Below are 27,581 nucleotides of genomic sequence, written 5' to 3'. Positions count from 1 at the left end.
AGGCACCCTGGTCCACTATACAGTTGCCAAAGGAAGAGCAAGTGAAAGTATAATAAAGTGGAATCAGAAAACACCTAGTCTGGACCATGCAGCACAGTGCTTAACTGTCCCACAGATCCCAGTAATGGATAAGGAGGAGCCGATTAGATTGGGTGATCTCTAAGTGTGCTTCTCAACTTGAGATTCTGGCAGGCATCTTGAATATTGTGGTAGGCAGATTAATGTCCCCCTTCCCAAAGATACCTCCTCCTCCTCCTCCTCCTCCTTCTTCTTTTTTTTTTTTTAAATTTTATTTATTTATTTGTCAGAGAGGTGAGAGAGCGCATACACAGGGGGAGCTGGAGAGGGAGAAGAAGGCTCCCCGCTGAGCAGGGAGCTCGATCCCAGGACCCTGGGATCATGCCCTGAGCCGAACGCAGATGCTTAACCGACTGAGCCACCCAGGCACCCCAAAGATGTCCTCTTCTTAATCCCCCGAATCTGTGACTATGTTACGCTATGTGGCAAAGAGGAATTAAAGTTGCGGATGGAACTGAAATGGCTAATCAGCTGATCTTAAAATAGGAAGATTATCTTGTTGGACAATGTAATCACAAGGATTTTAAAAGTAGAAGCAGGAGGCGGAAGAAGAGCTAGTGTTGGATTGACACAATGTCAGAAAGATGGGGCCATTGACAGCTTTGAAAAATGGTGGCAGCCACACACCAAGGAATGTGGAAGCTGGAAAAGGCAAAGAAGTGGATGCTCCATAGAACCTCCAGAAGGAGGCCCTGTGGACACCCTTGAGTTTAGCCTAGAGAGACCCATTTTGGATTTGACTAATGAAACTGTAAGGTAATAAATGTGCATTGTTTTAAAGTTTGTGTTAATTTGTTAGAACAGCCAGAGGAAAGGAATAGGGACATCATCTGGTACTGCCCAGCAGAAAGATGCCCCTAGAAGAAGAGTGCCTTGCTCTTGGCTGCACAGCGCCTGGACTCCGGACGAGAAGCGCATGCATACTCCTGGCTCTGGTCTTTCTATTTTTATTTTTTTAATTTTTAATTTTTTTTTTTTTTTCCCCTAAGTCCTGCGGTTCTCTGCCTTCTTGATGATGAAGGTATTACCAAAGCTAACTTGTGTCCTGGCATGATTCAGTTATCTGGAACATTCATCTCCAGGCGTTGCTAGGTGTCTTTCTGGGTGAGTAGGGCTCGCCCCCCCACCCGCAACTCCAAGGGCGAGGCTCCGCGCCCCTCCCTCAGTGACACGTGCTGTCCAGATGTGGAGGGGCGGGGCGCTGGGGCTGCGGGCCCCAGGGGGGCGCTCGGGGTGGGGGGCGCAGGGCACCCGGAACCGAAGGGCGCTTCCAGGGGGCGCAGCCCGGCCGGCGGCGGAGCGGCTCCCCACCCGCGGGGGGCTCCGGGGAGGCTGCGGGGGGGCGGGCGCGGGACGGGTCCCGGCGGAGCTGCGGGCCGGTGGCCTGAAAGGGGTTAACCCGGAGGTGGTGGGGTCAGGTTACTTCCCTTTAAAAAGACGGGGAAAGGAGGAGTCAGGCCCTGGTGGGGCAGCTGTCGGTGGCCGCCTGATTCGGCGGCGGCGTCGTCGGGAGGAGGCTCCCAGCCCGCTGGGTGGAGGGCGTCTGCGGCCGCAGGCAAGTGGAGCGTGCTGGAGGGGCTGCGGAGGGGCTGCGGGGCTGCGGGCGCAGAGGGGCTGCGGGCCGGGTGCAGGGCTGCGGGGCGGCAGCCGGAGTGAGCGAGGGACCGGGACGCAAGCGTGAGCAGAGGACCCCACATCTGCTGCCGACGCCCCCTTCTCGGACAGGTACACTGAGGTTCAGGGAGAGCGAAAACTTTTTCTTTTCTGTTCTTTTCTCCGGCCCCCCCCCTCCTCCTCTTCTTCTTACAGAAGTTTATTCCTAAATGTACAACAGGTTCCAAGACAACACTAGGTTCTAGATTTGGGTGGCAACGGATGTTGTGGCAGGGACCCCAGATGTTTCCGCAGGAATGGAATGAAGCGTCGCCACCGCTCCAGGCACAGGAAGGGCTTACTGGGGCCAGATTTCTTCATTCCACCTGTGGCCAGGGGGCCCCTGCCCGGGGGCTTCGTTCTTAGCTCCTTGAGTTTCTCCTGCTCCCGTCTGTTCCTGCCTGATCGCCTTGCCTTGACCACCTCCTTGGCCAGCTTCTTGGGCTGCTCCTTTGCGCAGGAGCGGGTGTCTGCGGCCCCTTCCCCAGGGCCCACCACCACAAGTGCGAGGAATTCTTTTGGCAGAGATCCCGCTGTGATCTTGTGGCCTCCTAGCCCGCTTCCCTGTGGAGCCTTGGAGTCTAGACCATTCCTGGAAGAAGGCGAAGCTGCTTCAGTTTCACAGATGGGGGGGGAGGCCCAACTGTGTGAGGCAGCCCAGCCCCCACCCTGGGTTCCCACCACCCCACCCCAGCCTCTGGGGCCAGCTTCTTATCACTCCCACATCCCTAAGTCAGGTCCTCCAGCCCCTCTGCTTGAAGTTTTATTGCTAAGGCTTCTGAGGAGATCGCGGGGGTCCCCACATTGGAAGGGCCCGGGGGATTGGAATTGGGTATAGTTCCTGGGCTTGTGACTCTGGTGGAAGGTCCAGAACCCCTTGCTGGGTGCTGCCGGACAGTCTGAGAGGGATGGCAGGGACGGTGGGTCAGCTGCTCACACCGAGGCCCCTTGGTGCCTTTATCCCCACTGACAGCCATCATCACCTGCCTGGGCCCCCCTAGGTATCTGTCATCAAAGGCCTCACAGGGGCTCCAGCTGCACCCATGGAAGTAAGGTCAGAGTCCTCCACAGGCCTGTGTCTGGTAGGAGCCCCCACCGCGGCCCTCCTGCCAAGAAGTTCCACTTCCTAGAACCACCCCCAGCTTCCGGTCCTGGTCTGGAGGCATGGAGCCCATAGCCCATTGGCAGAGCCCCCAAGCTGGCCTCCATCAGATCTTCAGTCTCTGGGCCATTCCCTGCAACAGCCGCTTCAGCTCCATGACCCTTAATGTGCCTATAAAATTCAGAAGGGGGGGCGCCTGGGTGGCTCAGTCAGTTAAGCATCTGACTCTTGGTTTCAGCTCAGGTCATGATCTCAGGGCCCTGAGATCCAGCCCCGTGTCAGCTGCGTGCTGAGTGTGGAGCCTGCTTGGGATTCTCTCTCTCCCTCTCTCTCTGCCCTCCCCCCCCCCCCCGCCCCCGCACATGCGCATGCTCTCTCTCTCAAAAAATAAATAAATAAAAATAAAAATTCAGAAGGGAGACACAGTCCCCCTAAAAGGTGATCAGACCTTTCATCCTGCCCAGATCGGCCTTTGTAACTTGCTATCATGTTGTTATGCTAAAAAGTGCTTGTCTCCTCCAGGGCCCAGGAGAAAATGTAGGGTGGGGTGGGAGAACGTTTTCTGAGATTGGGAGGGTGCGTGTGTAGTTAAGGCTGGAAAAGCTGCCGGTAACTAGCTGTGTGACCTTGGGCAAGTCACTTCATCTCTCTCTGCTTCGGTTTCCTCAACAGCCAGCCCACCGGTGGTGATTACCCTGGTGGGACCCATAGTAGATGCTCAGTTACACAGATGGGAGCAGCCAGGCAAGCTCCACAGCCCAGAATGGTCCCTCCATGGCTGGTGTACCACCCCCGAGCCCACCAGGGCCTCTCCGCTCCTTCCCTCCTGAGTGCGCTACATTGGGTTAGAAATCCATAGCAGGAGCTAACTTCCTATCAGGTCCTTCTGAGGTTCTCACAGGACGGACAATGTCTGATGCTCCCAGAGGAAGCACCCTGGGGGCTGGCCCACACCCAGCCTCACACAGCTGTGGATGGAGGCCTCAGAAGCTTGGGAGTAGGCCAGGGGCTTGAGGGGCCAGAGTGTGTCCTATGCTGGGGCCCTAGCCTCGTCCCCACCTCCCTCTCGCTGTTTCTTCAGGACAGACGGATGGGCTGCAGGTTGTCCCTTAGAACCCAGCCTGCCCAGCCTTGCAGGTGACAAGGGGCAACTGAGTGAGCGTTAAGTAGCAGCTTACCCAAGGGGTCTGTGAGGGAGCCTGGATCGCACCAGACTGCAGGTCCCGGGCTCTCCCCACCACACCCCCTCCCAGGCTCCTGGCTTTCCCATGTTGGAATAGAAGGCAATCTGTGCCCCCCACATCTGAGACAAAGGTGCCTTTTCTCGTTCAGTTGAGGTCTCCTACATGTGTGCCTTAAATGTTCTCCAAGTTGGTCAACCTTATTTTTTTTTTAATTGAGAAGAACTTTTGTTCTCTAGACCAAAACAAAGACAGGCAGAAATATATAAACCCATAGAAAGGAAGCTTTGATTGAGAAGGGGCTGGAGGTACTCAGCTTCTCCCTCATCAAGAGATTAACAGTAAAAGGAACACACACATTTTGCTCACCTGCAGAAAGGTCCCACTCCAAAGACAGCTCACAGGGGACCCCAGCCCCAGAACCAGACAGGGTGGAGCAATGATTTCCAAAGTGAGTGCAGTGATACAAGATGATTTTAGAGGCTACCTTGATGAATAGTTTTTAAATCAATAATCATTAATTAAAATGTATACAGGAGAAATTATAACTTAACACATCTAACCATGAGTTCCCGGTAATTATTGCTCTGAAGGAGAGTAAATAGTGGACTGATTTAAAGAAAAATATTGGGGTGCCTGCATGGCTCAGTCAGTTAAGCATCCAACTCTTGATTTCGACTTAGGTCATAATCTCAGGGTGGTGAGATTGGGCCCCGTGTCAGGCTCCATGCTCAGCATGGAGTCTGCTTGAGATTCTTTCCCCCTCCCTCTCCCTCCCCCTCTGCTTCTCCCCCCACTCGTGTGCACTCTCTCTCTCTCTCAAATAAATAAAATCTTTAAAAAAAAAAGAAAACTATTAAGTGAATAATATACAAGAGGATCACAGATATGGCAAAAGTCACAAAGGTGATTTGTGTCTATGATCCAGGAGCCCAAGAAGGAGTATGAGGTATGGGAGGGAAATCCGCCCCCAGGATCAAGTGTCTGAACTAGGGCGAGTTCCGTCTTTAACCCTGGCTCATTTTCTTATTGATGCATCCATTCCACAAGCAGGTGTTATCTGCCCGCTCTGTACTAGGTGTTTCCTGGTGTGGGGGATACTGTCCCCATGGTGCTGAGAGGCTTGGGGGTGCTGGGAGGGCTGTCCTGGGACGGCATCACTGAAGTGAGCCTCCAGGATGATGGGTGAGAGAAACACAGAAGCTTTCCAGACCCAAGGAGCAGCTTGTTGCTGGTGGGGAGGGGTTTGCGGTACGTGGCCTGAAGGGGGAGAACATGGTGGGCTTGAGGAACAGAAAGAGGCTTGTGGGCAGAGTCCAGAGGGTGACAGGGGAAGAAAGCTTGAGATGAGACCAGAAAATCTTGGAGGGCTGGATCATGCCTGACCTAAAAGCCATGGCAAGGATTGTGTACATGATCATTCGTTTAGCCAGTATTTACTGGGCTCCTGCCCTGTGCTGGTAATGGAGGGGCTTATAAAATTAGGGTCTTCCTTTAAGGTGCTCGGGTCTAGTGGCCGGCTTTTGAACACACAGATGGTCTATTCCTAAATGCTGTTTTAGAAATGTGGAACAGAGGCCAGGGAAGCACAGAGGGGAGAGAAGAAGGCCGTGACATTTGAGCTGGGTTTTGAAGGATGAGTAGGAGTTTGACAGGAGGGAGAGGAAAGGCATTCCTAGTAGCAGAAACAGGATGAGTAAAGGCACCAGCAGGTTTGGGGACATGGCTGAGCCTGGAGCCACAGTAGGCATTGGAAAGAGGAGAGGCCAGATGGTCAAGTTCACGGAAGGTCTTCAGACTCAAGACTGAGGTTTCCTTCTGCAGGCAGTGAGGAGCTAGAGACCGAGCTTGAGCAGGAAAGGAAGATCCTTCTGCTGAGGTGTGTGCTGAGGCTGGGGACTGCCACCACTACCCAGAGCGGTGTGAAGATGGCCAGGCTTGGGCCCTAGCAGGGGGGAAGCTGCGGAGCATACCCCTCTCTGTGCCCCCCAGCCTGAGCTGGCCTGGTGCCCAGAGCAGGGACCCCTTATTACAGGGCAATAAGCTGCCTGCTGCGCCAACTTTGAAAACTAGAGGCCCTTTCCAAAAGAGTAACGATTCCAGCCAGCTGGGCCTGTGGTCCGTGTCCAAAACAAACAGGAAGAGACCACAGTGGGCCAGGCAGGGCCTCTTTCTTTCTTTGGAGACGGGATTAGGCCAAGTGGGCTCATGGGTCTTTCTGCTTCAGAGGTGGGGGGCTGCAGGTTCAGGCAGGGACGGATTGAAACTTGGTTTAGGGGGACACAGGGCGCTGGGGGCCAGCCTACAGTAGGGTTGCTATACAGATGGCCTCCTTAGGTCAACCCTGGCCCCAATGATAGACTGGGAACACATGCCACATCACCCTTGGGAGCCACTGTGCCCTGTGTCACCATGCCCAAGCTGGAGCCTTCTCTCGGGCACTTGGCTTTCTATTAGTGCCCTTGGCCCTCAGCCCAGGCCTGAGGAGGGTGGGTCCTGGCCACCACGGTGGGAAGTGCACACCCGCCAGCCCAGGGCCCCGTAGGCAGGTCTCTAGAGAGAAGGAAAGGAATGCCAAGGGCTCAGAACACCCTCAGTCTGAAAGATGAGCACTAGGGATCCCCCCGAAGACCCCGCACTCAGCCTCTCACCTCCGCCGGCCCAATGACAGGTGGCAGTCATTCATTCTTGCGGTTGCGCGTGAATGAATTCATCTACGTGTCCATTCAGTGCGTGTGTGCATTCACTTCCCAAGCGTTCACACGGGCTCAGGGGAAGGCAGACTGGAGCTAGGGCGGGCAGGGGAAGATGAATAAGGTTCTGAAGGGGCTGACAAGCTGCTGGAGCCAGCACAAGTGAGCCCTGAGATACATTTGGCCTGAACAAGAACACTGCTTGTCTGCCATGGTTGGAGGAAGGTTCCGAGAAGGGGCAGACAGTTCTCCCAGGGCCAGAGTGGGGGCAGGGCCAGAGGTGGAAATGGGCTAGAAAGACGTCAATAATTACCAGGCGCTGAGGTAGGGTGGGGTTTGGGGGTTATGGTTTAATGAGTATAGGATTTCTGTTTGGGTTGATGAAAAAGTTTTAGAAATAGTGATGATGGTTATACAACACTGTGAATGTACTTAATGCTACTGAATTATACACTTAAAAATGGTTAAAAGAGTAAATTTCATGTTATGTGTATTTTATCACAATTTAAAAAAAAGGATGAGTGGCTGCCAAGGGTTTGGGGGAAGGGAAAAAGGAATGATTAGGTGGAACACAGGGAATTCTTAGGGTACAGAAACTATTCTGTATGGTACCTTAATGGTGGATACACATCATTATACATTGGTCAAAACCCATAGCATGTATAACACAAAGAATGAATCCTAATGTAAACTATGACCCTTGGTTAATAATAATGAATCAATACTGGCTCATCAATTTTAATAAATATACCACACTAAATGCAAGATGTTAAAAGAGGGGAAACTGTGTGTGGCCAAGGGTGGGAAGAGGTGTATGGGAGTTCCCTGTACTTGCTGCTCAATATTTCTGCAAACCTAAAACTGCTCTAAAAATAAAGTCTATTAGTATTAAAAAAAAAAAAAAAGACTTCAATAAGCGGTGACTCTTGAAACAATGAATCATGGAACACTACATCAAAAACTAATGATGTAATGTATGGTGATTAACATAACAATAAAAAGTCAAAACCCCAAAAAAAAGCAGTGACTCCTGAATCGATTCATGCATGAGTGCGTTCACTCAACAAATATGTATTGAGCACCTGCTGTGTGCCAAGCACCATGCCAGGGGCTGATGAGTGGAAGTAGCCAAGGGCCTGCTTTCATGGGGACTGAAGTTGCTGGGAGAGACAGACAGGGCTCAAGTCTTCACCACAGGGATCAAACGGAAAACTGTACTGAGTTACAGGGCTTCGACGGAGAGGTTTGTGGTACTAATGGAACTAATAGAGACTTGACCTGGCCAGGGAGGGCTTCTCTGAGAAAGACTGGAAGGATGAATAGGAAATAACTAGGGAAAGAATTGGGAGAAGAGGATCCAGTCAGCGGGAACAGCATGTGCAAAGGGCCTGTGGCAGAGGGGCTGGCTGAAGACCAGAGTGGCTGGACAGAAGGGAATGTGGTGAAAATGAGGCTGGGAGGTGGGCAGGCTGATGGCATCTGAACTTGTAGGTCCCTTTGGAAGAGTTAGTCTGGATTTTATGAGCAAAAGGAAGGTTTTGTTTTTTTTGTTTTTTTGCAATTTTATTTTTAAGTCATCTCTACCCCAACATGAGGCTTGAACTCATGTTCCTGAGATCAAGAGTGGCATGTTCCACTGACTGAGCCAGCCAGGTGCCCCAGGAAGGTTTGAAGCCGTGATGAAAAGTGATCCGATTCTTGTGGCAAACAGGTTTGAGGGGGCCTGAGCGGAAGTGGCGAGTCCCTGGGGGGATACTGGTGTCTGCATAAACAGGGAGAGTGGCTTTGACCAAGGACATGGTGAGATCTGGGGATGGGGGCAGAATTGGACATGGAAGTAAGGGTCAGGAGGTGTCAAGGTCTGAGACACTGGGCTGCCTAATAGGAAGAGTGATAATGAACATCATTTTCTTAAGTATGATAAATAATATCTTCATTTCTACTAAGGCTAGGAAAAGAGGCCATGGCTGAGCTCTGAGTAAGGAAGAAGCGAATAATGATGGTTAGGTTCTGCCATGTGGTGTTTAATATGTTCTCTTGTTCAATCTGTGCAACAAAGCTGAGAGGTGAATACTATTATCTATTTATGAGGTGAGAGCTCTCAGCAAGGTAGACTTACCTGCCCAAGGTCACAGCTGGGAAGAGGTTAAGCCTCCACCGGCCTCCTCTCTTAAAAAAAAAAGGGCAGAACATCTTCTTTCTTTCTCCTCAGTGTGCTGATAGTTGAGATAGAAATTTTTGGCAAGAAGGGGTAAGAGGGGGAATCTGGAAGAACTCCCTGCTCTAGAAGAACGCAAGGGAGGCTGGGACCCTGTCCCCAGGGCTTGGATTGCCCTGGGTCTCCTGCCGGGATCCAGCCACAGGGGTGACCCAAGCCAGAAACTGACTCTCTCCTCTGCATCTCCCACCTCTTCTTGCTCCTGGGAAGTCCTTCCCTGACTCTAACCTCAGTCCTCCTGCTTCTGTCCCCACTGTCCCAGCACGCAGGCAGATCAGTGCCACCCAGCCCCACTGCTCCCTCTTCCTGCAGCCTGTAATCAGATACTGTTTGCTCCCCAGCAGGCACCCCGGCTCACTGTGTCTGGATCTCCTCCTCTCCGGAGCCTGAGCGGAGGGTGCCCCTGCCCAGCCCACTGACCTTTGCCTGTGTGAGCCCTGGTTAATTTTCGCCCAGGCTGTGGGCTGTGGGGCTCCTCCCCCACCCCCTCAGGGATATAAGTCTGGCCCGAGGCTACCTTGCTCCTCACCGTCCTGCACTGCTCCCAGCTCCCCCTCTGCCCTCACCATGGCCAAGGGCTTCTACATTTCCAAGGCTCTGGGCATCCCGGTCATCATCCTGGGCGTGGCGGCCGTGTGCACCATCATCGCTCTGTCCGTGGTGTATGCCCAGGAGAAGAACAAGAACACCGGGAGCTCCACGGCGGTCCCCACAAAGCCCACGGCCACCGCAGCCACCACCACGGCCACCACCTTGGACCAAAGCAAACCATGGAACCGTTACCGCCTCCCCAAGACTCTGATTCCCAGCTCCTACAACGTGACACTGAAGCCCTACCTCACCCCCAATAGTGAGGGTCTGTACACCTTCCACGGCACCAGCACCGTTCGGTTCACGTGCAGTGAGCCCACCAACGTCATCATCATCCACAGCAATAAGCTCAACTACACCAACAACCAGGGGCAAAGGGTGGCCCTGCGGGGCGTGGGGGGCACGCGGGCCCCCGCCATTGACACGACCGAGCTGGTGGAGCTCACCGAGTACCTGGTGGTGCACCTCCGGGAGCCACTGCAGGTCAATGGCCAGTATGAGATGGACAGCGAGTTCCAGGGGGAGCTGGCTGACGACCTGGCGGGCTTCTACCGCAGCGAGTATATAGAGAACGGCGTCAAAAAGTAAGTTGCCGCGGGGTCTGTCTGTGGGGTGGGGGCAGGTCCTAGATGCTGAGGCAGAGCTGGATCCTGGGGGCCAAGAAAGGGCTTGGACTGCAAGCCTTTGAACCTCCTGGAGCCTCTCGCTGGCCCCTGACTCCATCCACAGGTGCTAGGGGAGCATCTGCCTAGAAAGCAGACCTCTCCTGGGGGCTTCCGTACCCCACATGAGGGAGTCAGGGGCTAGTGGTAAAGCCTCTTGGATAGATAGGAAAACTGGGGCTCAGGGGAGAGAAACTTGCCCAAGGTCTTCCGGCTAATACAGGGGTGGAGCCTGCTGGGACTTTGACCCTGACTCCAGAAGGAGTTGCCTGTCAGGCCCCAGAGGTTGCCTGGGGGAGGTGGGGAGGGCAGGGATGAGGCAGGACCAGCCTTTCATGCAGCCCTTCTCCTGCATGCCCGGCAACACCCTGAAACCCCCCACCCTGCCCACCCTGACGGGGCGCAGGCATTCTCCGCCGGCGTGTGTTCTAATGTCCTGGTTCGGGCAGGGTGCTGGCCACAACGCAAATGCAGGCCACACATGCCCGGAAATCCTTCCCGTGCTTCGACGAACCAGCCATGAAGGCCACGTTTAACATCACCCTCATCCACCCCCACAACCTCGTGGCCCTGTCCAACATGCTGCCCAGAGGTGAGTGCGTCCGTCCTGGGGCCACGCAACCCTAGGAAGGAGGCGGCCCGGGGCTAGGACGCGATGCAGGGCAGAGGAGACATCTCTACATGTTTGACTGCTCCGTGCCCAGGCCCCAGCGTCCCTCTTTCGGGAGATTCCACCTGGAATGTCACCGAGTTTGAAACCACGCCTGTAATGTCCACTTACCTGCTGGCCTACATCGTTAGCGAGTTCAAGCATGTGGAGACGAGAACGCCCAGTGACGTCCTGGTAAGAAGCCGGGCCCACCCGTCCCTCCCCAGGATCGGCCCGAGGGATATTCTTGTTTTAATTCATTCCCATCTTCAGCCCCTATTCCAGTGTTCGAATCCCACCTCTGAGGGATCTTGGACAAGTGTCTTAAGTTCTGACCCTGAGTCTCTGCATTTGAAAAATGGGTCTGTCCTCATGAAGGGCGTTCCCAATGCCTGGGTGCCAGGCAGACAGTGGCCATGACTACTATTATTCCTAAAGGCTCCTCCCTAGGACTCAAATACTCTCAGAGACACCCCCCCCGCCCCAGCCTTCTCTGCTGCTCATGCCTCTCAGTTTAACCTAGTTGGTGCCCTCACTAGCCTGCTGGCCCCTGGGGCCCTGCCCGTCTGCACCGGGACCAAGGAGGGCCTCTGACCTACCTCCATCCTCTTTGCAGATCCGGATCTGGGCTCGGCCTAGTGGGATCGACCAGGGCCATGGAAATTATGCCCTGAATGTGACAGGCCCCATCCTAGACTTCTTTTCCGCACATTATGACACACCCTACCCACTCAACAAATCTGGTGAGTGAGGGGCCCTGCGGTGGGGGCAGAGGATGGGGCTCCCTACCCAGAGGCCATCCTGCCAATGGCCTTGCCCCCCCAGACCAGATCGCCTTACCTGACTTCAACGCTGGCGCCATGGAGAACTGGGGGCTGGTGACCTACCGGGAGAACTCTCTGCTCTTCGACCCGCAGTCCTCCTCCAGCAGCAACCGGGAGCGGGTGGCCACCGTGATTGCGCATGAGCTGGCCCACCAGGTAGCCCCCCCATCCCAGGGCGCGCCGAGAAGTGAGTAGGGGGCTCTGGGAGGAGAGGGCACAAGCCCTGGCTCTGCCCTAGGCCGCTGCAAAGGGAGGAGGCTCCCAGCAGGCAGGATAGTGGAGGGGAGTCACGGCGACGCTGGTGAAGTGCTGACCGGCGCCTGGCACGTGGGGACGCTCGGGGAAGGGGCGTTCCGGGTACTGTGAGTGACCACAAGGCCAGAGTGGCTAGCTGGGCTGACCTTCCCTCCCCAACAGTGGTTTGGGAACCTGGTGACCTTGGAATGGTGGAATGACCTGTGGCTGAACGAGGGCTTTGCCTCCTACGTGGAGTACCTGGGCGCCGACCATGCAGAGCCCACCTGGAATCTGGTGAGCCAGCTGCCTGGGGGCCCCTGGGTGCGGGGTCGGCGGTCCCACCCCACCGCCAGGCTGGTCTCCTGATGGCCACTGGGGATTTGCAGAAAGACCTCATGGTGCTGAACGACGTGTACAGGGTGATGGCCATAGATGCGCTCGCCTCCTCCCACCCGCTGTCCTCGCCTGCCAATGAGGTCAACACGCCAGCCCAGATCAGCGAGATGTTCGACTCCATCTCCTACAGCAAGGTACTGAGGCAGTGGGGGGCAGGCAGATGGAGTGGGGACTCGGCCCATGGAGGCCCCCAACTCGCCCCCGCCCCAGCCACGGCTCTGGCCTGGTCCTGTGGGCTCAGCATCGCTCTCTGAGACCCCCCTCCCCTTCCCCAGGGAGCTTCGGTCCTCAGGATGCTCTCCAGCTTCCTGACGGAGAATGTGTTCAAGAAGGGCGTGGCGGTGAGTACCCTGGGCCAGCCATGCGGGGGTGGGTTTCCCCCAGCCCCTGCCCTGTGTCCCCAAGCCCCTGCCTACCGCAGGGGTTCCGTGGCAGAGGCGGGGGAGCACCAGCTTTGCCCTCACTGTGGCCTGTCTTTCCACAGTCCTACCTCCACACCTTTGCCTACAATAACACCATCTACCTGGACCTGTGGGACCACCTGCAGAAGGTCAGTAACAGCCAGCCACCTGCAGCCATTTTGTGGGGGTCCTGAGATGCTGTAAGTCCCCGGGGCCGGCGGGGGGTGCAGCACGTGTGGGAGAATGTGTCCAGCCCCACTGCTTACCAGCCCAGGCAGGTCCTCTGAAGCCTTGGTTGCTCATCTGTAAAATGGGTGCCATGAGAGCTCCTCGAAGGAGGTGTTATGAGACCGTGGGTCCGGAGCTCGGGCGGGCAGCTTGCCCCCCACTGCAGTGAGCTGCATGATGGGAGCCGAGGAGCACCCTCATCAACCAGCCCGCACGGTTCCTAAGCCCTCCTCTGCCTGGGACTCTGGAGCCGGTCATTCCACCTACTCAGCACTCCTGGCCGCCCCTCCCAGGCATGACTCTGCACACTCCGGCATCCACAGCACTGACTTTGACCTTCTCTCCCAGTCCTGCCTTGCATTCCTGTCCTCTTAGACCCCACGCAGCCCGGTCTGTGGGACAGACCCTCTGACCACCCCGCCTCCCCTCTCCCCTCCCTGCCTCTCCTAGGGCTGGAGTCTACACACTCCCATCTTCCCATCATTTGCCCTCCTTTACAGCAGCCTGACTGACTCCTCCAGAGTCCCGAGCCCAGTCCAGCAGGGAGGGGAGACCCAGGGCCTCGGCAGGGAGTCACGGCTGGGCTCCAGCACCCTCCTGGCTGGTCTCCGGCCCAACTTCTATCTGCCAGGAGCCTGGTCGGCCCCCCTCCCCAATTCCACCCCCTCCCCGGACCTCCCACAACCTGCTGACCGGGGGCACCTCACTGCCTCGGTCCCTGCCCTCCACACCCACTGTCTTCCTAGCCTGCCTCAGTCTCCCGCTCCTTCCTCTCCTGCAAAGCTGAGCCCTCCTCCATGCCTGGTGCCCCTCCAGCTCCACCCCTCCCTCCCACTCCCTCTGTCCCTGAGCCCCATCTCTCTGCAGCAGCTCCCGGCTCCCCTCCCTGCTCAGCTTCTGGCCTTCTGAGGCTCTTCTTCCTCTTTCTGTCTTTATTTTCTCACTTATTAACAGATGTTGTTGGCTTCTTGCCATTATTACAAAAGCAATGCATGTGCGTGAAAACAGAGGAAAAAAACCTAAGAAGACAATAGAGAGCACCCTAAGCCCGTCCCCAGACCACCCACGCTCTCACCCTCTCCCTCGCTCTGCACCGTGTCTGCTCCTCTGCCCTCTCCTCCTCCAGGGTTGTTCATGCTGGCTGCCCCCCCACATACCCACCTCACGTTGGGCCACAGAAGCGGGGGACCCTCATAGATTTGCTTAGCTGATGTGCAGTGCACCAAACGCCTGGAAGTTCTCAGCTCGCCCAGCCCTGGGGCTGGGAGCCCCGCTCCTGCCTCCCCACGAGGTGGCACTTCCACAGCGAGCCTGGGGGGTCTGCTGAGGCTGGGCGGGTGGGCGCAGTGGGAGGGGGCGCTCCGCTGACGGCCGCACCGTGTTGCTGTGCCCCAGGTCGTAAACGATCAAGCCATCAAGCTGCCAGACACCGTGCGCAACATCATGGACCGCTGGATTCTGCAGATGGGCTTCCCGGTCATCACCGTGAACACCACCACTGGCACCATCTCCCAGCAGCACTTCCTCCTTGACTCCGAGTCCGTGGTCACCCGCCCCTCAGAGTTCAAGTGAGCAGACGGGGCCACTGAGGCAGGCGTCCTAGGAGGGGCTCGGAGGGGCAGTGGCCGTGGCGCCCCCTGACCCCGGGGCGCCCCGTGGTTGCTCTTCCTTGGCTGTGTCCAGGAGCTGCTGCCTCTCACCACCTGGTCTGGGGGGCTCTTGTTGCAGCTACCTGTGGATTGTGCCCATCACTTTCATCAGAAATGGCATACAGCAGGAAAACTACTGGCTTCCAGGAAATGCACAGGGTAATCCGGCCCTGCCCTAGTGGACGGCAGGCCCAGCCCAGACTCCCAGCTCCTGGCCCACGTTCTGGGGGGCTACGGCAGGCCTCGGTGGTGGCTTCCTTCGTCATTTCATTCAACCAATGGAGCCGACTGTTTTGGTTCTAAGCTCTCCTCTGCTGTTGCCCAGCTGGGTGACCCAGGGCGAGTTACCATCCCTCTCTGGTCTCCATTTCCTCGTCTATAAAATGGGGCTGAGAACGGTATCTACGCCATTGAGTTTGTGTGGGGACTCAAGAAGAGAATGTATAGGAAATGTTTAAAACAGCACCTGGCACAAAGTATGAACAGCCCTGCTCTGCCAGGTACCGAGGAAACCAAGCTTAAGGCAATTCCTCCTTGGCCTAGGCCAGAACCGCAGATGAAGAGAAGGAAGATAAGCAGCTAGAACTTTCCAGAGCTGTGTTGAGTGCTTTAACAGAGGCATGTACAGCCTCTGGGCTGCTGGGGCACAGGGCAGGGAGCTAGGAATAAGGAAGATTTAGCTTTGTGGAGAGGTGAGGGAAGGCGTCCTGGAGGGGGTGAGCGGCGTCCTAGAGGAAGGGAAGGACTTAGCCAGGCTCATGGCGGCAGAGGAAATAGCAAGGGCAAGGCACAGAGGTAGGAGAGAACGTAAGGACTGTGGTAGGGCAGACGTGTGCCCTCAAAGTGAGGCTGGGTCCTGAGGTCCCTGCAGGCTGCAGGACACAGCGGCTGTGTCCTCAGGCCAGGAGGAGCCCGGGCAGGTGGGAAGTGGGTGAGAACCACCTCTATGGAAGGACCTCGTTCTGGCTGCCAGGAGAAAGGCTGGTAGTGGGGGCACTGGGGGGTTGAGCAGCAGGGAGGCATTGCCTGGGCTTCCCCCTCGGTGACTGGGGCATGATGGGGCTGTTTACAAGCCCAGAGAGGAGGAGGAGTAACAGCCTGGGGAGTTGAATCTGAGTGGTCGGGGGGGGGGTGTGGATGGAGATATCCAGGCCGCGGTCACTGGCCCAGCCACGTGGAGCCTGTGGGAGGCAGGGTGGGCATGGAGGGGCAGAGACCGCATGAGGTCCATCTGAGGTCACCGGCCAACCCATGGCAGAGTTTGGCCTGGCAGCCCAGTCCTATGCCCCTTCCCCTCCCCTCTCCTTGGCATCGCCCAAGGCTTGAGGACCAGCCAGTGCCAGGCTGCATGAGAGGCTGCTCTCACCAAGGCCTGGAGAGAGGCAGGCCAAGCGTCAGCTTGTGGCCTTGTGAGCAGCCCCACCCAGCTCTGGTCTCTCCCCACAGCCCAGAATGACCTGTTCAAAACCACAGCTAATGAGTGGGTCCTGCTGAACCTCAACGTGACGGGCTACTACCTGGTGAACTATGACGAAGAGAACTGGGGAAAGATCCAGACTCAGCTGCAGACAAACCTGTCGGTGGGTGTCTGCCGCCCCACCCCATCCCCTGCCCCAGACCCGGGCCCAACATGGCGCTCCAGACTGCCAGGCCTGCCCTCACCACCAGCCTGAGGTCACACCCTCTGTTGCCCCTTCTAGGTCATCCCTGTCATCAACCGGGCTCAGGTCATCCATGACACCTTCAACCTGGCCAGGTGAGTGCCCCCTTCCTCCTCGGGCCCAGCCTGGCTCAGGCCTGGTGACTTGAGCAAGTGCTGTTCCTCTTGGCCTTCCCGTCCCAGGCACAGGGCAGCGGGCTCCCTGTGCTTCTGCACAGTCCTCCCTGGGCCCCCAGATAAGGCATCCGAGACTGAGTACTTTACCTCAGGCCACACAGGGGGAGCCCCTGACAGCCAGACACAGGCCCGTCCACTCTAAAACCATGCTGTACTGCACAACACCGAGCTTTTTCTGAGGATTAACAGCGTGCCAGGCCGCCACGCTAGGTGCTCAGAAAATCTGGGAAGGCCAGGACAGGAGAGATGGAGTACATACTGTGTTCCCAGCAGGTGCTAAGCTGATTTAAGTGAAGTCCCCCACAGACACGGTCATTTCTGAACCAAATGTGTGCACATGGCCTGAGAGGGAGGGGGAGGAAGGCACAGAGGGCCAAGCAAGAGAAGAGGTGGGCAGAATAAAGAGCGCAGGCTTGGGGCGCCTGGGTGGCTCAGTTGGTTAAGCGACTGCCTTCGGCTCAGGTCATGATCCTGGAGTCCCGGGATCGAGTCCCACATCGGGCTCCCTGCTCGGCAGGGAGTCTGCTTCTCCCTCTGACCCTCCCCACTCTCATGTGCTCTCTCTCATTCCCTCTCTCTCAAATAAATAAATAAAATCTTTAAAAAAAAAAAAGCGCAGGCTTTTTGTCCTTATGAATCTCAGCTCTGTGGCCTTAGGCAAGTCACTTGACCTCTCTGAGCCTCAGTTTCCTATTTGTAAAATGGGGACAATACATGATTGGCCGTGGATGAGGGCGGGGCCTGAGCTGGCCTCGTTTGTGGTACCAGCCAGCATCCATGTCCCCCAGCCCCATCCTCGGCTGGGGCTCTTGGACCTTAGGTTCCACGAAGGGTTTGGGGTCCCCTCCGTGGGGCTGGACTTACTTGAGCCTCTCTGTTTGTCCCCAGTGCCCGAAAGGTCCCTGTCACCCTGGCGCTGAACAGCACTCTCTTCCTGATCCAAGAGAGAGAGTACATGCCCTGGGAGGCCGCCCTGAGCAGCCTGAGCTACTTCAAGCTCATGTTCGACCGCTCTGAGGTCTACGGCCCCATGAAGGTACAGAGGGGCGTGGCAGGGTTCAAGGACCCATTGACCCAGTGCCTGAAATTGCATCACAGGGAGTTCACAGAGATACTGTCTGGAGTGGTGGTGGACCCTTCAGGCTGCCACAACACGGAGTTCTTTGCCGAGAGCAGGCTGGGTAGGGTGGCAAGAGGGCTATGGAATGAAGGGAGCAGGTACCGACGAGGGGAGCAGATTGGAGAGGGCAAAGAAGGGACACAGACTCCTAGCGAAGTTTCTGTTTGGGAAATTAGCACTGTCAGAAGGCACAGAAGAAGCCATGGCGCTGGGAGCTGGAAGGCCCACCTTTTACCAGCTGGGTGGCTTCGGCCAACTCTCTTCAGCCCCAGCGAACCCCTCTGTGAAGTGAGCAGGCCCACACCTGCCTAGCCCAAGGGCGGGGAGGGAGATGCAGGTGTTAACAGCTTTGAAGTTGGGGTGGTTGGGGTGGGGTATGTTGAGGCTCCCATGAGGGAGACCAGAGGGAAACTCGGCAGTTTCAGACAAAAAAAAAGAACCCCAAGCCCTCAAATGTCCAACAGTTGGGGATTGGTTAAGTAAACTACAGTATCCATTTGATGGCATATTACACAACCATCAGATAATACTCGAAGAGATCTTTTTTTTTTTTCTTTGTCAGAAAGAAAGCAACTGCGTGTGTGAGGTTGGGTGGGACGGGGCAGAGGGGGAATCTTAAGCAGACTTTCACACCCAGCACGGAGCCCAACGCGGGGCTCGATCTCACAACCCTGAGATCATGACCTGAGCCAAAATCAAGAGTCAGACGCTCAACTGACTGAGCCACCCAGGTGCCCCTTGAAGAGATCATTTTTATTAAAACTTTTTCACATTAACTTCCTATCAGGGTAAATGAGGTATTAGGGTAAATGAGCTTTTAACTCATTAAGCTGCCCACCTTGGATTGACCCCCATCCTCCTGATGTAGGGAAGTCATATTTTATCAATACGAGCTGTTGCTCAGTTTGGTGCTGGCAGGCTCTCCCGTGGTGCGGCCTCTCTTGTTTCCCAAACCCGGGGGTTCTTCCTTGAGTTCTCTCTCCCACGGGGGAGCACCCCTTCCAGGAGTTTTTGAGAAAGTGTTCATTGGACGTGGAGGCACATCATCTGCAATGTCTTTGTCCCACCGCGACACAGGACCCAGATTTTACCTGGGTGTAGAAGGTTCTAGGTTGGAAATTATTCCTCAGCGAATTTCAGGCCTCGCTCTACTGACGCCCAGCCTTTCGTGTTGCTGTTGAGAAGCTCAGAGCCTTGCTCATTCCTGGTTATTTGAATGTGGCCATTCTCTCCCTTCGGGAAGCCTGTGGGTTCTTTTCTCAATCCTGGTGGGCCTTTGTGTGGGTCTTTCTCCTCCCCCTACCCTTTCTATCTGGACATTTTGGCATTGCTCCTTAAGATGTTCTCCCCCTCCTTGCTGTTCGGTTCTCTTTCTGGGTCCCCTGTTAATCCAACTTACTGTTCTTGCGTTGGCCTTTCTTCTGTCTTGCGTTTAAACTTCCAAGTACTGGCCCTGGGTCCAGCATCCTATGCATATCTTCTTGGAACGTTCAGAGGGTCTTCATCTCAGGCTTTTACAAAGCTTTCTTTTTCTTCCATTGACTTGTTTCCTGAGTCTTCTGTTTGTTTTGGTCTCCTTTGGAGACCTCACGTTGCAGGCTGAGCTGCCCCCTTTGGATTTGAGAGTGAGGCAATAAAAGGCAACTGGAAGTTCTGTGAGGAGGTCACATTTGTTACCTGCGGGTCTCACTGGGGGGTGACTGGGTGGACAAGTGACTCCTCATGGGGACCCTCGAATATTAGTATCCATGGGGTGCCTGGTGGGCTCAGTTGGAAGACCATGTGACTCTTGATCTTGGGGTCGTGAGTTCGAACCTCACGTTGAGTATAGAGATTACTAAAAAAAAGAAAAAAAATAGTACCCATGAGTGTGTTCCTCTGAGACCACAGAGCCATCCTGTATCTTCTATAATGAAGCTGGTGATGCTCAGTTTCTGGGATTGGGGATGGGGGAAGAAACTGGAGATATCTCCATTCAGGATATAAACTTTCACCTCTGGCCCTCTCTGCAGTCCACCAACACTTCCCCTGTGTCTGGCGACCCGCAGTTCTGAGCCTCTACTCATTCAGCCTCACCCACAGGGGAGGGCGGGGTGTTGCCTGCTGCCAGGACGGAAGTGGGAGCTTGGGGGTTTAATTACTCCTGCTACAGACTCTGACTCCTTTGCCCTGTGTCCAGCCCCCGCCTCACCCCTGTCCCCTGCAGACCCGTCCCTCTGACTCTGAGCCGTGTCGCGGCCACTCTGCCCATCCATCCCTCTCTCCCCGCCTTCCAGCTCCTTGACTGCACGGGCCCCTCATCCACTCTGGTTTCCCTTCCTATTTCCTTTGTTCTCCGAAGTTTGTTCTTGGACATAAGGCGGGGCTTACGTCCCAGTGTCAGGGACAAAGAGCAGCGTGCAGAATTATAGAGAGGCTAGGTAGAAAAGGAAAAAGAAGGGGTAAACTCACCAACTTGAAAATCATAGTTTGGGGAAGCTCCTGAATAGATTTTATTTTCTGCAGATGCTGCTCTGTGTTTTCTAAGCTCCTCACAACACACGTGGGACACTTAGCATCGGGCGGCAGGGGGGAGGGTAGGACCCGACACTGTCTTCAAAAGTGGTGACATGGAGACCGGGAGGGTTAGACCGACTGGGGCTTCCAGGAGGGAGAACCTCAGACCCGTGAGCTGAAACCTGGGCCAGCCCCGGCCCCTTTGAGCCCTGCAGCCCCGGACGAGGCCTGAGCCTCCAGCCTCTCTGCCTTCTGTGACGTTAGCCCTCGCAACACCTCCCCACCCACGTCAGGGGCTGCGCGGGCTCCAGAAAGGTCAGGCGTGAGTCCCGCCTTCGAAGCCCTTCCTGTTTTCTTTTCCCCAGAACTACCTGAGGAAGCAGGTCACGCCTCTCTTTGATTATTTCGAAAGACTCACCCACAACTGGACTGTTCACCCACAGACCCTGATGGAACAGTGAGTATACTGTTGGGAAGCTCAGAGCCCTGCTCATTCGCTCATTTCCGGAGGTCACAGGCGGCCCAGACACCCTGACCTGGGCAGTCCAGAGCAGGGCCCTGCAGTGCCCTCCTGAGGACATCTCCTGGCTGGACCAGGGCCGCCAGCAGGGAGAGAACCCCTCCTGGGAGTAGGAGGCCTACCCTGAGGTTCTTCATGGCCTGTGGGCCCCTCTGACCTCTTTGTACAAGGGACCAAACTGAAACTGAGGTCCCTCACTGGCTTGGTCCTTTTATTTTACTGTAAAGAGTTATTTATTTGAGAGAGGGAGAGCGAAAGCAAGAGTGCATGAGCTGGGGAGGGGCAGAGGGAGAGGGAGAGAGAGAGAATCCTCAAGCAGACTCCCCATTGAGTGCAGAGCCCGACGTGATCGCTGAGATCATGACCTGAGCTAAAACCAAGAGTTGGCTGCTTAACCGACTGAGCCACCCACGCGCCCCTTGGTCATTTAGATTCTAGATGTTCAAATTGGGGCTGGAGCTTGTGCTGACCCCTCTAGGTCCCTGGGCTGCCCAAGGCACAAAGCAAACAGGGGGACCCAGCGGGCTGGGTGGGCTGCAGCCCCAGACAGAGCCCGGGCCCTGCCATCCTCCCTAGAGCTGTGCATCAGCAGGGGAATCTTGGCCAGAGTCTGGGCCAGGTGACCCTCGGGCACGCTGACCAAGTGTCACCCCTCGCACAGGTACAACGAGATCAACGCCGTCAGCACTGCCTGCACCTATGGGGTTCCTAAGTGTAAGGAGCTGGTCTCAACTCTTTTCGAAAAGTGGAGGAAGGACCCCCAAAATAACCCGTGAGTGTGTCCCCTGCTCCTCCCCCAACCTTCATCCCTCCCTCGAGCCCACAGCCATGTCCTCATCAGACCCTTGTCTACCCAGGATCCACCCCAACCTGCGCTCCATCGTATACTGCAATGCTGTTGCCCAGGGTGGGGAGGAGGAGTGGAACTTCATGTGGGAACAGTTCCAAAATGCCATGCTGGTAAACGAGGCCGACAAACTCCGTGCAGCCCTGGCCTGCAGCAACCAGGTCTGGATCCTGAACAGGTGAGGGCCACGGCCGGACAGGGCTAACTTTCCCTCCCCACTGGGGACCAGGATCCTTGCGTGGGAGAGAAGGAACCAGCCAGGCCTCCACACTCTCATTCACGGGATCCCCACAAACTCATGCAGTGGGGCGGTCTGTTCCCCATTTTACAGATGAGAACACTGAGGCTCAGAGAAGCAAAACAGCTTGCCCAAAGTCCAGAAACTTTAACAAGTGGTGGAGCCAAGATCTGAACCCAGGTCTGGGTCTCCGTCCCAGGTTTTCAAGTGCTGTGGCTTCTTGGCCTGCAGTTGACCGAAGCTCAGTTCTCCTCTTTGTCAAGGGCTCTGGGGCAGCTGGACCTGAGTCCTTTCGGATGTGCAGCTGGGCATGCCTCAAGCTCTTGCATGAGCACTCCTGGCTCCCATTCCCGGAACCCAGGAAAGAAGAGCCTCTCTCCATGTCAAAGACAAACGTAGCCACCCTTCCTGGTACAGGGCTCTTGGCTCTGGTTCTCCTTCCTTTATCATTCGTTCATGGCCTGTCCTCAGATATTTATCAGGCACTGGGGCCATGTGACACATGACACTTGGCATAGCCAGTGACCCTGCCTAGGAGACTCAGTATCCCTTCTACCAGAGGGAGGTAGGACTAGGGGCTTCAACCCTCGGTAGGCCAAAGCCATATTAAGAGGCTGCAGGAGAGGTGTGGGGGAGGGGAGGGTGGGGTCCTTCGCCGTCCTGGCTTGTCTCTCGAATCCTGTGACAAGAGCCCTTGGTCATTAAGTCAGCATCCTGCCCTCACAGGTACCTGAGTTACACCATGAACCCTGACCTCATCCGGAAGCAAGATGTCACCTCCACGCTTAGCAGCATCGCCAGCAATGTGGTCGGGCAAAATCTGGTCTGGGACTTCGTCCAGAGCAACTGGAAGAAGCTCTTTGACGAGTGAGTCTGCGGGAGCATGTTAGGAGATGTGCCCACCGAGGCTGGGGTGTCCTGGGGGGGGCGGGGTCTGTGTGTCTGTGTGCATGGGACACTGCAGGGCTGGAAGCTGGGGGGCTGTGGGCACTGCCGAGGAGTGCTGGAAAATTAACCCAGCTTGAGGTCAGTCAGGTGGGGGGCAAAGACAAGGCAGGTTGTGGGCCGGCTCTCATCGCACTCAGGGGACAGTCTGGCTCTCTGAAGAGGTGGGAGCAGGGACACTGCAATCACACCAGTGTTCGTGTCCCTAGGGCATGTCATTTCATCTCCTCTACACGATGACAGTCGCAGCGTGGCCCTGAGGATACGGTGTCGCCTGCCAGTCACTGAGTGTTAGTTAGTTCTCAGCCCCTCACGCCTCTTCTCTTCCCTCCCCCTTCTCGCAGCTTCGGCACCGGCTCCTTCTCCTTCTCCAACCTCATCCAGGCAGTGACACGACGGTTCTCCACGGAGTTTGAGCTGCGGCAGGTAAGCGGCCCTGGACCCTGGGGCGGCGCCCAGAGGCCCATCCCCAGTCTAAAGGGGCATCTGCCATTCAGCGAGCGCCCCCTGAGTGTGCTCACAAGGGAGCTTGGGCTCCATGTTGCCAGGCCTTCCTCATTTCCAGGGGAGGCTGGGCATCCAGGCTTTTTAGAAGGTGACAAGTCAATCAGAAACATTCATCTTGGAATTTTTGTGTAGGCAAAAAGTAAAGAGAATCGTATAAATGAACCTCCACATACCCATTACCCAGATTGAATGATTGTCAACATTTTGCTGATTCTTTTTTTATATTATATTTATAATATATATATTATAAATATATATATAAATATATATAAATATAATATATTATATTTTATATAATATTCAAGCAGAGATCCCTTATATAATTTCACCTGTAAGTGGTTTAGTCATATCTAAAATAAAGGAATTTTTAACAGATAATCTCAATGTCATTAGCAAACACTAGGAAAGGAACAATTTCTTGCTATCATATTCTACCCGGGGTCAATTTAAACCCTGTAGGTTTCTTTTAAAATTCTTGCAGTGATATGTATGTTTGAATCAGAAGCCAAAGTTAACTCATTGTATTAGGTTGATTTGTCTTTTTTTTTTCACTGAGGTATATAATTCATGTACCATGACACTCACCGTGTTAAGTGGTTTTCAATATATTTATGAGGTCATACAACCATCACCACCATCTTGTTCCAGAACATTCTTGTTACCCCCCAAAAGAAACTGTGGTAGTCACTCTCCATTCCTCCGTCTCCAGCCCCTGGCAACCACTAATCTACTTTCTGTCTCTATGGACATGGCTATTCTGGATATTTCATAAAATGGAATCATATAATATGAGGCCTTTTGTGTCTGGCTTTCACTTAGCATCAAGCTCTCAAGTTTCATCCGTGTTGTAACGTGTAGCATTCCTTTTTATGGCTGAATAATATTCCATTGTGTGGTTATACTACATCTGTTTATCCGCCGATCCGTCGATAGACATTGGGTTGTTTCCACCTTTTTTTTTTTTAAAGATTTTTATTTATTTATTTGAGAGAGAGAGAGCGCGCAGGAGAGAGTACAAGCGGGGCCAGGGAGGAGCAGAGGGAGAGGAAGAAGCAGAATCCCTGCTGATCAGGGAGCCCGACGTGGGACTCGATCCCAGAACCCTGGGATCATGACCTGAGCCGAAGGCAGACACTTAACTGACTGAACCACCCAGGGGCCCCGACTTTTTGACTCTATGAATAATGCTGTCATGAATATTCATGTACACATTTTTGAGTGAACGTATGTGTTTGTTTCTCTTGAGGATACGCCTAGAAGTGGAGTTGCTGGATTGTTTGGTAGCTCTATGTTTAACTTTTTGAGAAATTGGCAAAATGTTTTCCAGAGTAACTGCACCGAATTTACATTCCACCCGCAATGTAGGAAGGTTCCAATGTCTTTCTGTATTTGTGGACTCTTGTTATTTTCTTTCTTTCTTTCTTTTTTAATTATAGCCATTTTGTGGGTGTGAAGTAGTATGAATTGCATTTCTCTAATGACTAATGATGTTGAGCACCTTTTCATGTGCTTATTGACCATTCGTATATCGTCTTTGGAGAAATGTCTATTCAAATCCTTTGCCCATTTTTTAATTGGGTATTTGTCTCTTTATTGTTGAGTTGTAAGGGTTCTTTATATATTCTGGATACTAGACCCTTATTGGATACCTGATTTGCAAATGCTTTCTTCCATTCTGTGGATTGTCTTTTTACGTTCTCGATAGTGTCTTTTTTTTTTTTTTTAAGATTTTATTTATTTATTCATTTGACAGAGAGAGACACAGTGAGAGAGGGAACACAAGCAGGGGGAGTGGGAGAGGGAGAAGCAGGCTTCCCGCCGAGCAGGGAGCCCGATGTGGGGCTCGATCCCAGGACCCCGGGACCATGACCTGAGCCGAAGGCAGACACTTAACGACTGAGCCACCCAGGCGCCCCTCTCGATAGTGTCTTTTGATGCACTGAAGTTTTTTTATTTTGATGAAGCCCAGCTTTCTGATTTTTCCTTTACTGCTTGTGCTTTAGTGTCACATCTAAGAAACAATTGCCTAATCCAAGGTCACAAAGATTTATACATGCTTTTTACTAAGAATCTTACCCTTTTAGCTCTTACATTTAAGACTTTGATCAATTTTGGCTTAATTTTTGTATATGGTGTAAGGTAGGGGTCCAACTTCATTCTTTTTTTTTTTTTTTAAAAATTTTTTTTTTTTTTTTTTTGACAGAGAGAGATAGCGAGAGCAGGAACACAAGCAGGGGGAGTGGGAGAGGGAGAAGCAGGCTTCCCGCCGAGCAGGGAGCCCGATGCGGGGCTCAATCCCAGGACCCTGGGATCATGACCTGAGCCGAAGGCAGACGCTCAACGACTGAGCCACCCAGGCGCCCGGTCCAACTTCATTCTTTTGCATGTGGCTCTCCAGTTGTCTCACCACCATTTGTTGAAAAAACTATTCTTTCCCGTACTGAATGGTCTTGGCACCCTTGTTGAAAATCAGTTGACTGTAAATGTGAGGGTTTATTTCTGGACTCTCAATTGTATATCATTGATCTATCTGTCCTTAGGTCAGTACCACATTCTCTTGATTACTGTAGCTCTGCAGTGAGTTTAGGGACGTGAGCCCTCCAACTTTGTTCTTTTTTCAAGATTGTTTGGCTATTCAGAGTTCCTTGCATTTCTTTATGGATTTTAGGATCAGCTTGTCCGTTTCTGTAAAAAATTAAAAAAAAAAAAAGGCAGTTGGAATTCTGATAGGGATTGCATCGAGTCTGTAGATCAATTTGGGAAGGGTTGCCACGGGATAATATTAAATCTTCCAAACCATTAATACAGATTTGGGTCTATTTGGGTCTTTTTTTCTTTTATTTGGGTCTTCTTAATTTCTTTCAACAACGCTTTATAGTTTTCAACATGCCAGTCTTGCATGTCTTTTGTCAAATTTATTCCTCAGTATTTTATTCTTTCTGGTGCTATTGTAAACGGAACTGTTTTCTTAATTTCATTTTTGTATTTTTCATTGTTGTGTGTAGAAATGTACTACGATCTCTGTATATTGCTCTCGCATCTTGCAACCTTGCTGAATTCGTTAGTTTTTTTTTTTTAAAGATTTTATTTATTTATTTGAGAGAGAGAATGAGACAGAGAGCATGAGAGAGGGGAGGGTCAGAGGGAGAAGCAGACTCCCCGCTGAGCAGGGAGCCTGATGCGGGACTCGATCTCGGTACTCCAGGATCATGACCTGAGCCGAAGGCAGCCGCTTAACCGACTGAGCCACCCAGGCGCCCCTGAATTCATTAGTTTTAATTGGTTTTTTTGGTAGATTCCTTAGGATATTCTGTATCCAAAATCATGTCATCTGCTAATGGAAATAGTTTTACTTCTTCAATTCTGGATGCCTTTTATTTCATTTTCTTGCCTAATTGCCCTGGCTACAACCTCTACAATATATCTTTTAATCTGTGACATCTTTTTTCTTTTTTTAATAATGCCATTTATTTGTTGAAACAACGAGGTTATTTGTAGTATAGAAATAGCCACATTTTGAATTTGGCTGATTGCTTCCTTGTGGTATCTTATTTAATTTGTCCCTCTCTCCTCCCTTGATTGGACTGAGATTACAGTTCAATTAAAAACTAAATGATGTAATGTATGGTGATTAACATAACATAATAACATAAACAGTGAAGATCAGGTATATCCAGGAGCCGGATTTAACCACGAGGTTGTTAGTTTTGACCTCTGCCCTAGATAAAGACTTTATCCCAGGGGGAGAGAAGGACGGGCCCTTCCTTTCCTGGAGAACAGGCTGTGGCTGTGTTCCCAAGGGCCCTAATATGGGTGGGAGTTCAGAGGACTGCACAGCCCTCTGCTTGAGGCTGAGTTAGAGACCCAGCCTGGGGCTGAGAATCTTCATTTTCCTGGCAGCTGGAGCAGTTCAAGATGAACAACATGGACACAGGCTTCGGCTCGGCTACTCGGGCTCTGGAGCAAGCCCTGGAGAAGACCAAAGTGAACATCAAGTGGGTGAAAGAAAACAAGCAAGTGGTGCTTAGTTGGTTCACAGAAAACAGCTAATAGTCCTTGGTCCTTAACTGTCACCTGGCCCCCATGTGAGATGCCTCTATGTGTCTGCCCCCATGGCCCACGACAGTACCCCATTCCTGGAGCCTGAGGCGATGGTGTCCTCCCCTCAGGGACAAAGTCTCTGGCCCACGTTTTCTCCAGGCTGCCCATGGGGCTGATCCAGTTCCTGATGACCAGACTGTCCAAGCACCTTCCAGCCCCTGCCCCTCATGCCAACCCTCACCCCAGACCTGGCATGGTGCCTGTCACCCAGGGCCCTGGGGCTGATCTCAGGGAAGCCCAGCTCTAGGGCCAGATGAGCAGAAGCCCTCAATGGACGATGGATGGCCTTGGGGGGGTAGCCCTGTGCCCTCTCTCACCTTTCCATAAAGACCCTGAACCTAAAGAATCAACAGGGCAGAAGATCTATATATTTTTTTTCTAAGAGAAAATGTAAATAAAGGATTTCTA

The 27,581-nt window shown here is 53.6% G+C and overlaps 1 protein-coding gene across 1 annotated transcript; it reads left to right on the top strand.

The window, feature by feature from the left end:
• Positions 1-1,786: 1,786 nt before the first annotated feature.
• LOC110572294 (alanyl aminopeptidase, membrane) lies at positions 1,787-27,581 on the top strand. Its single transcript, XM_021680542.1, has 21 exons — positions 1,787-1,803; positions 9,267-10,100; positions 10,628-10,770; positions 10,883-11,022; positions 11,444-11,570; positions 11,653-11,807; positions 12,069-12,182; positions 12,275-12,418; positions 12,560-12,625; positions 12,769-12,834; positions 14,309-14,481; positions 14,642-14,721; positions 16,009-16,142; positions 16,263-16,318; positions 17,288-17,435; positions 20,381-20,472; positions 21,197-21,307; positions 21,393-21,560; positions 22,347-22,487; positions 22,910-22,991; positions 26,973-27,581. The coding sequence occupies exons 2-21, from the start codon at positions 9,493-9,495 to the stop codon at positions 27,120-27,122; spliced, it is 2,898 nt and encodes a 965-aa protein (XP_021536217.1). The 5' UTR covers positions 1,787-1,803; positions 9,267-9,492; the 3' UTR covers positions 27,123-27,581.

This window comes from Neomonachus schauinslandi, chromosome 9 (genome assembly GCF_002201575.2).
Source record: "Neomonachus schauinslandi chromosome 9, ASM220157v2, whole genome shotgun sequence".
Classification (NCBI taxonomy): Eukaryota; Metazoa; Chordata; class Mammalia; order Carnivora; family Phocidae; genus Neomonachus; species Neomonachus schauinslandi.
Note: the sequence above shows the minus strand (reverse complement) of the source record. Positions and strands in the feature narration are given on the sequence as shown.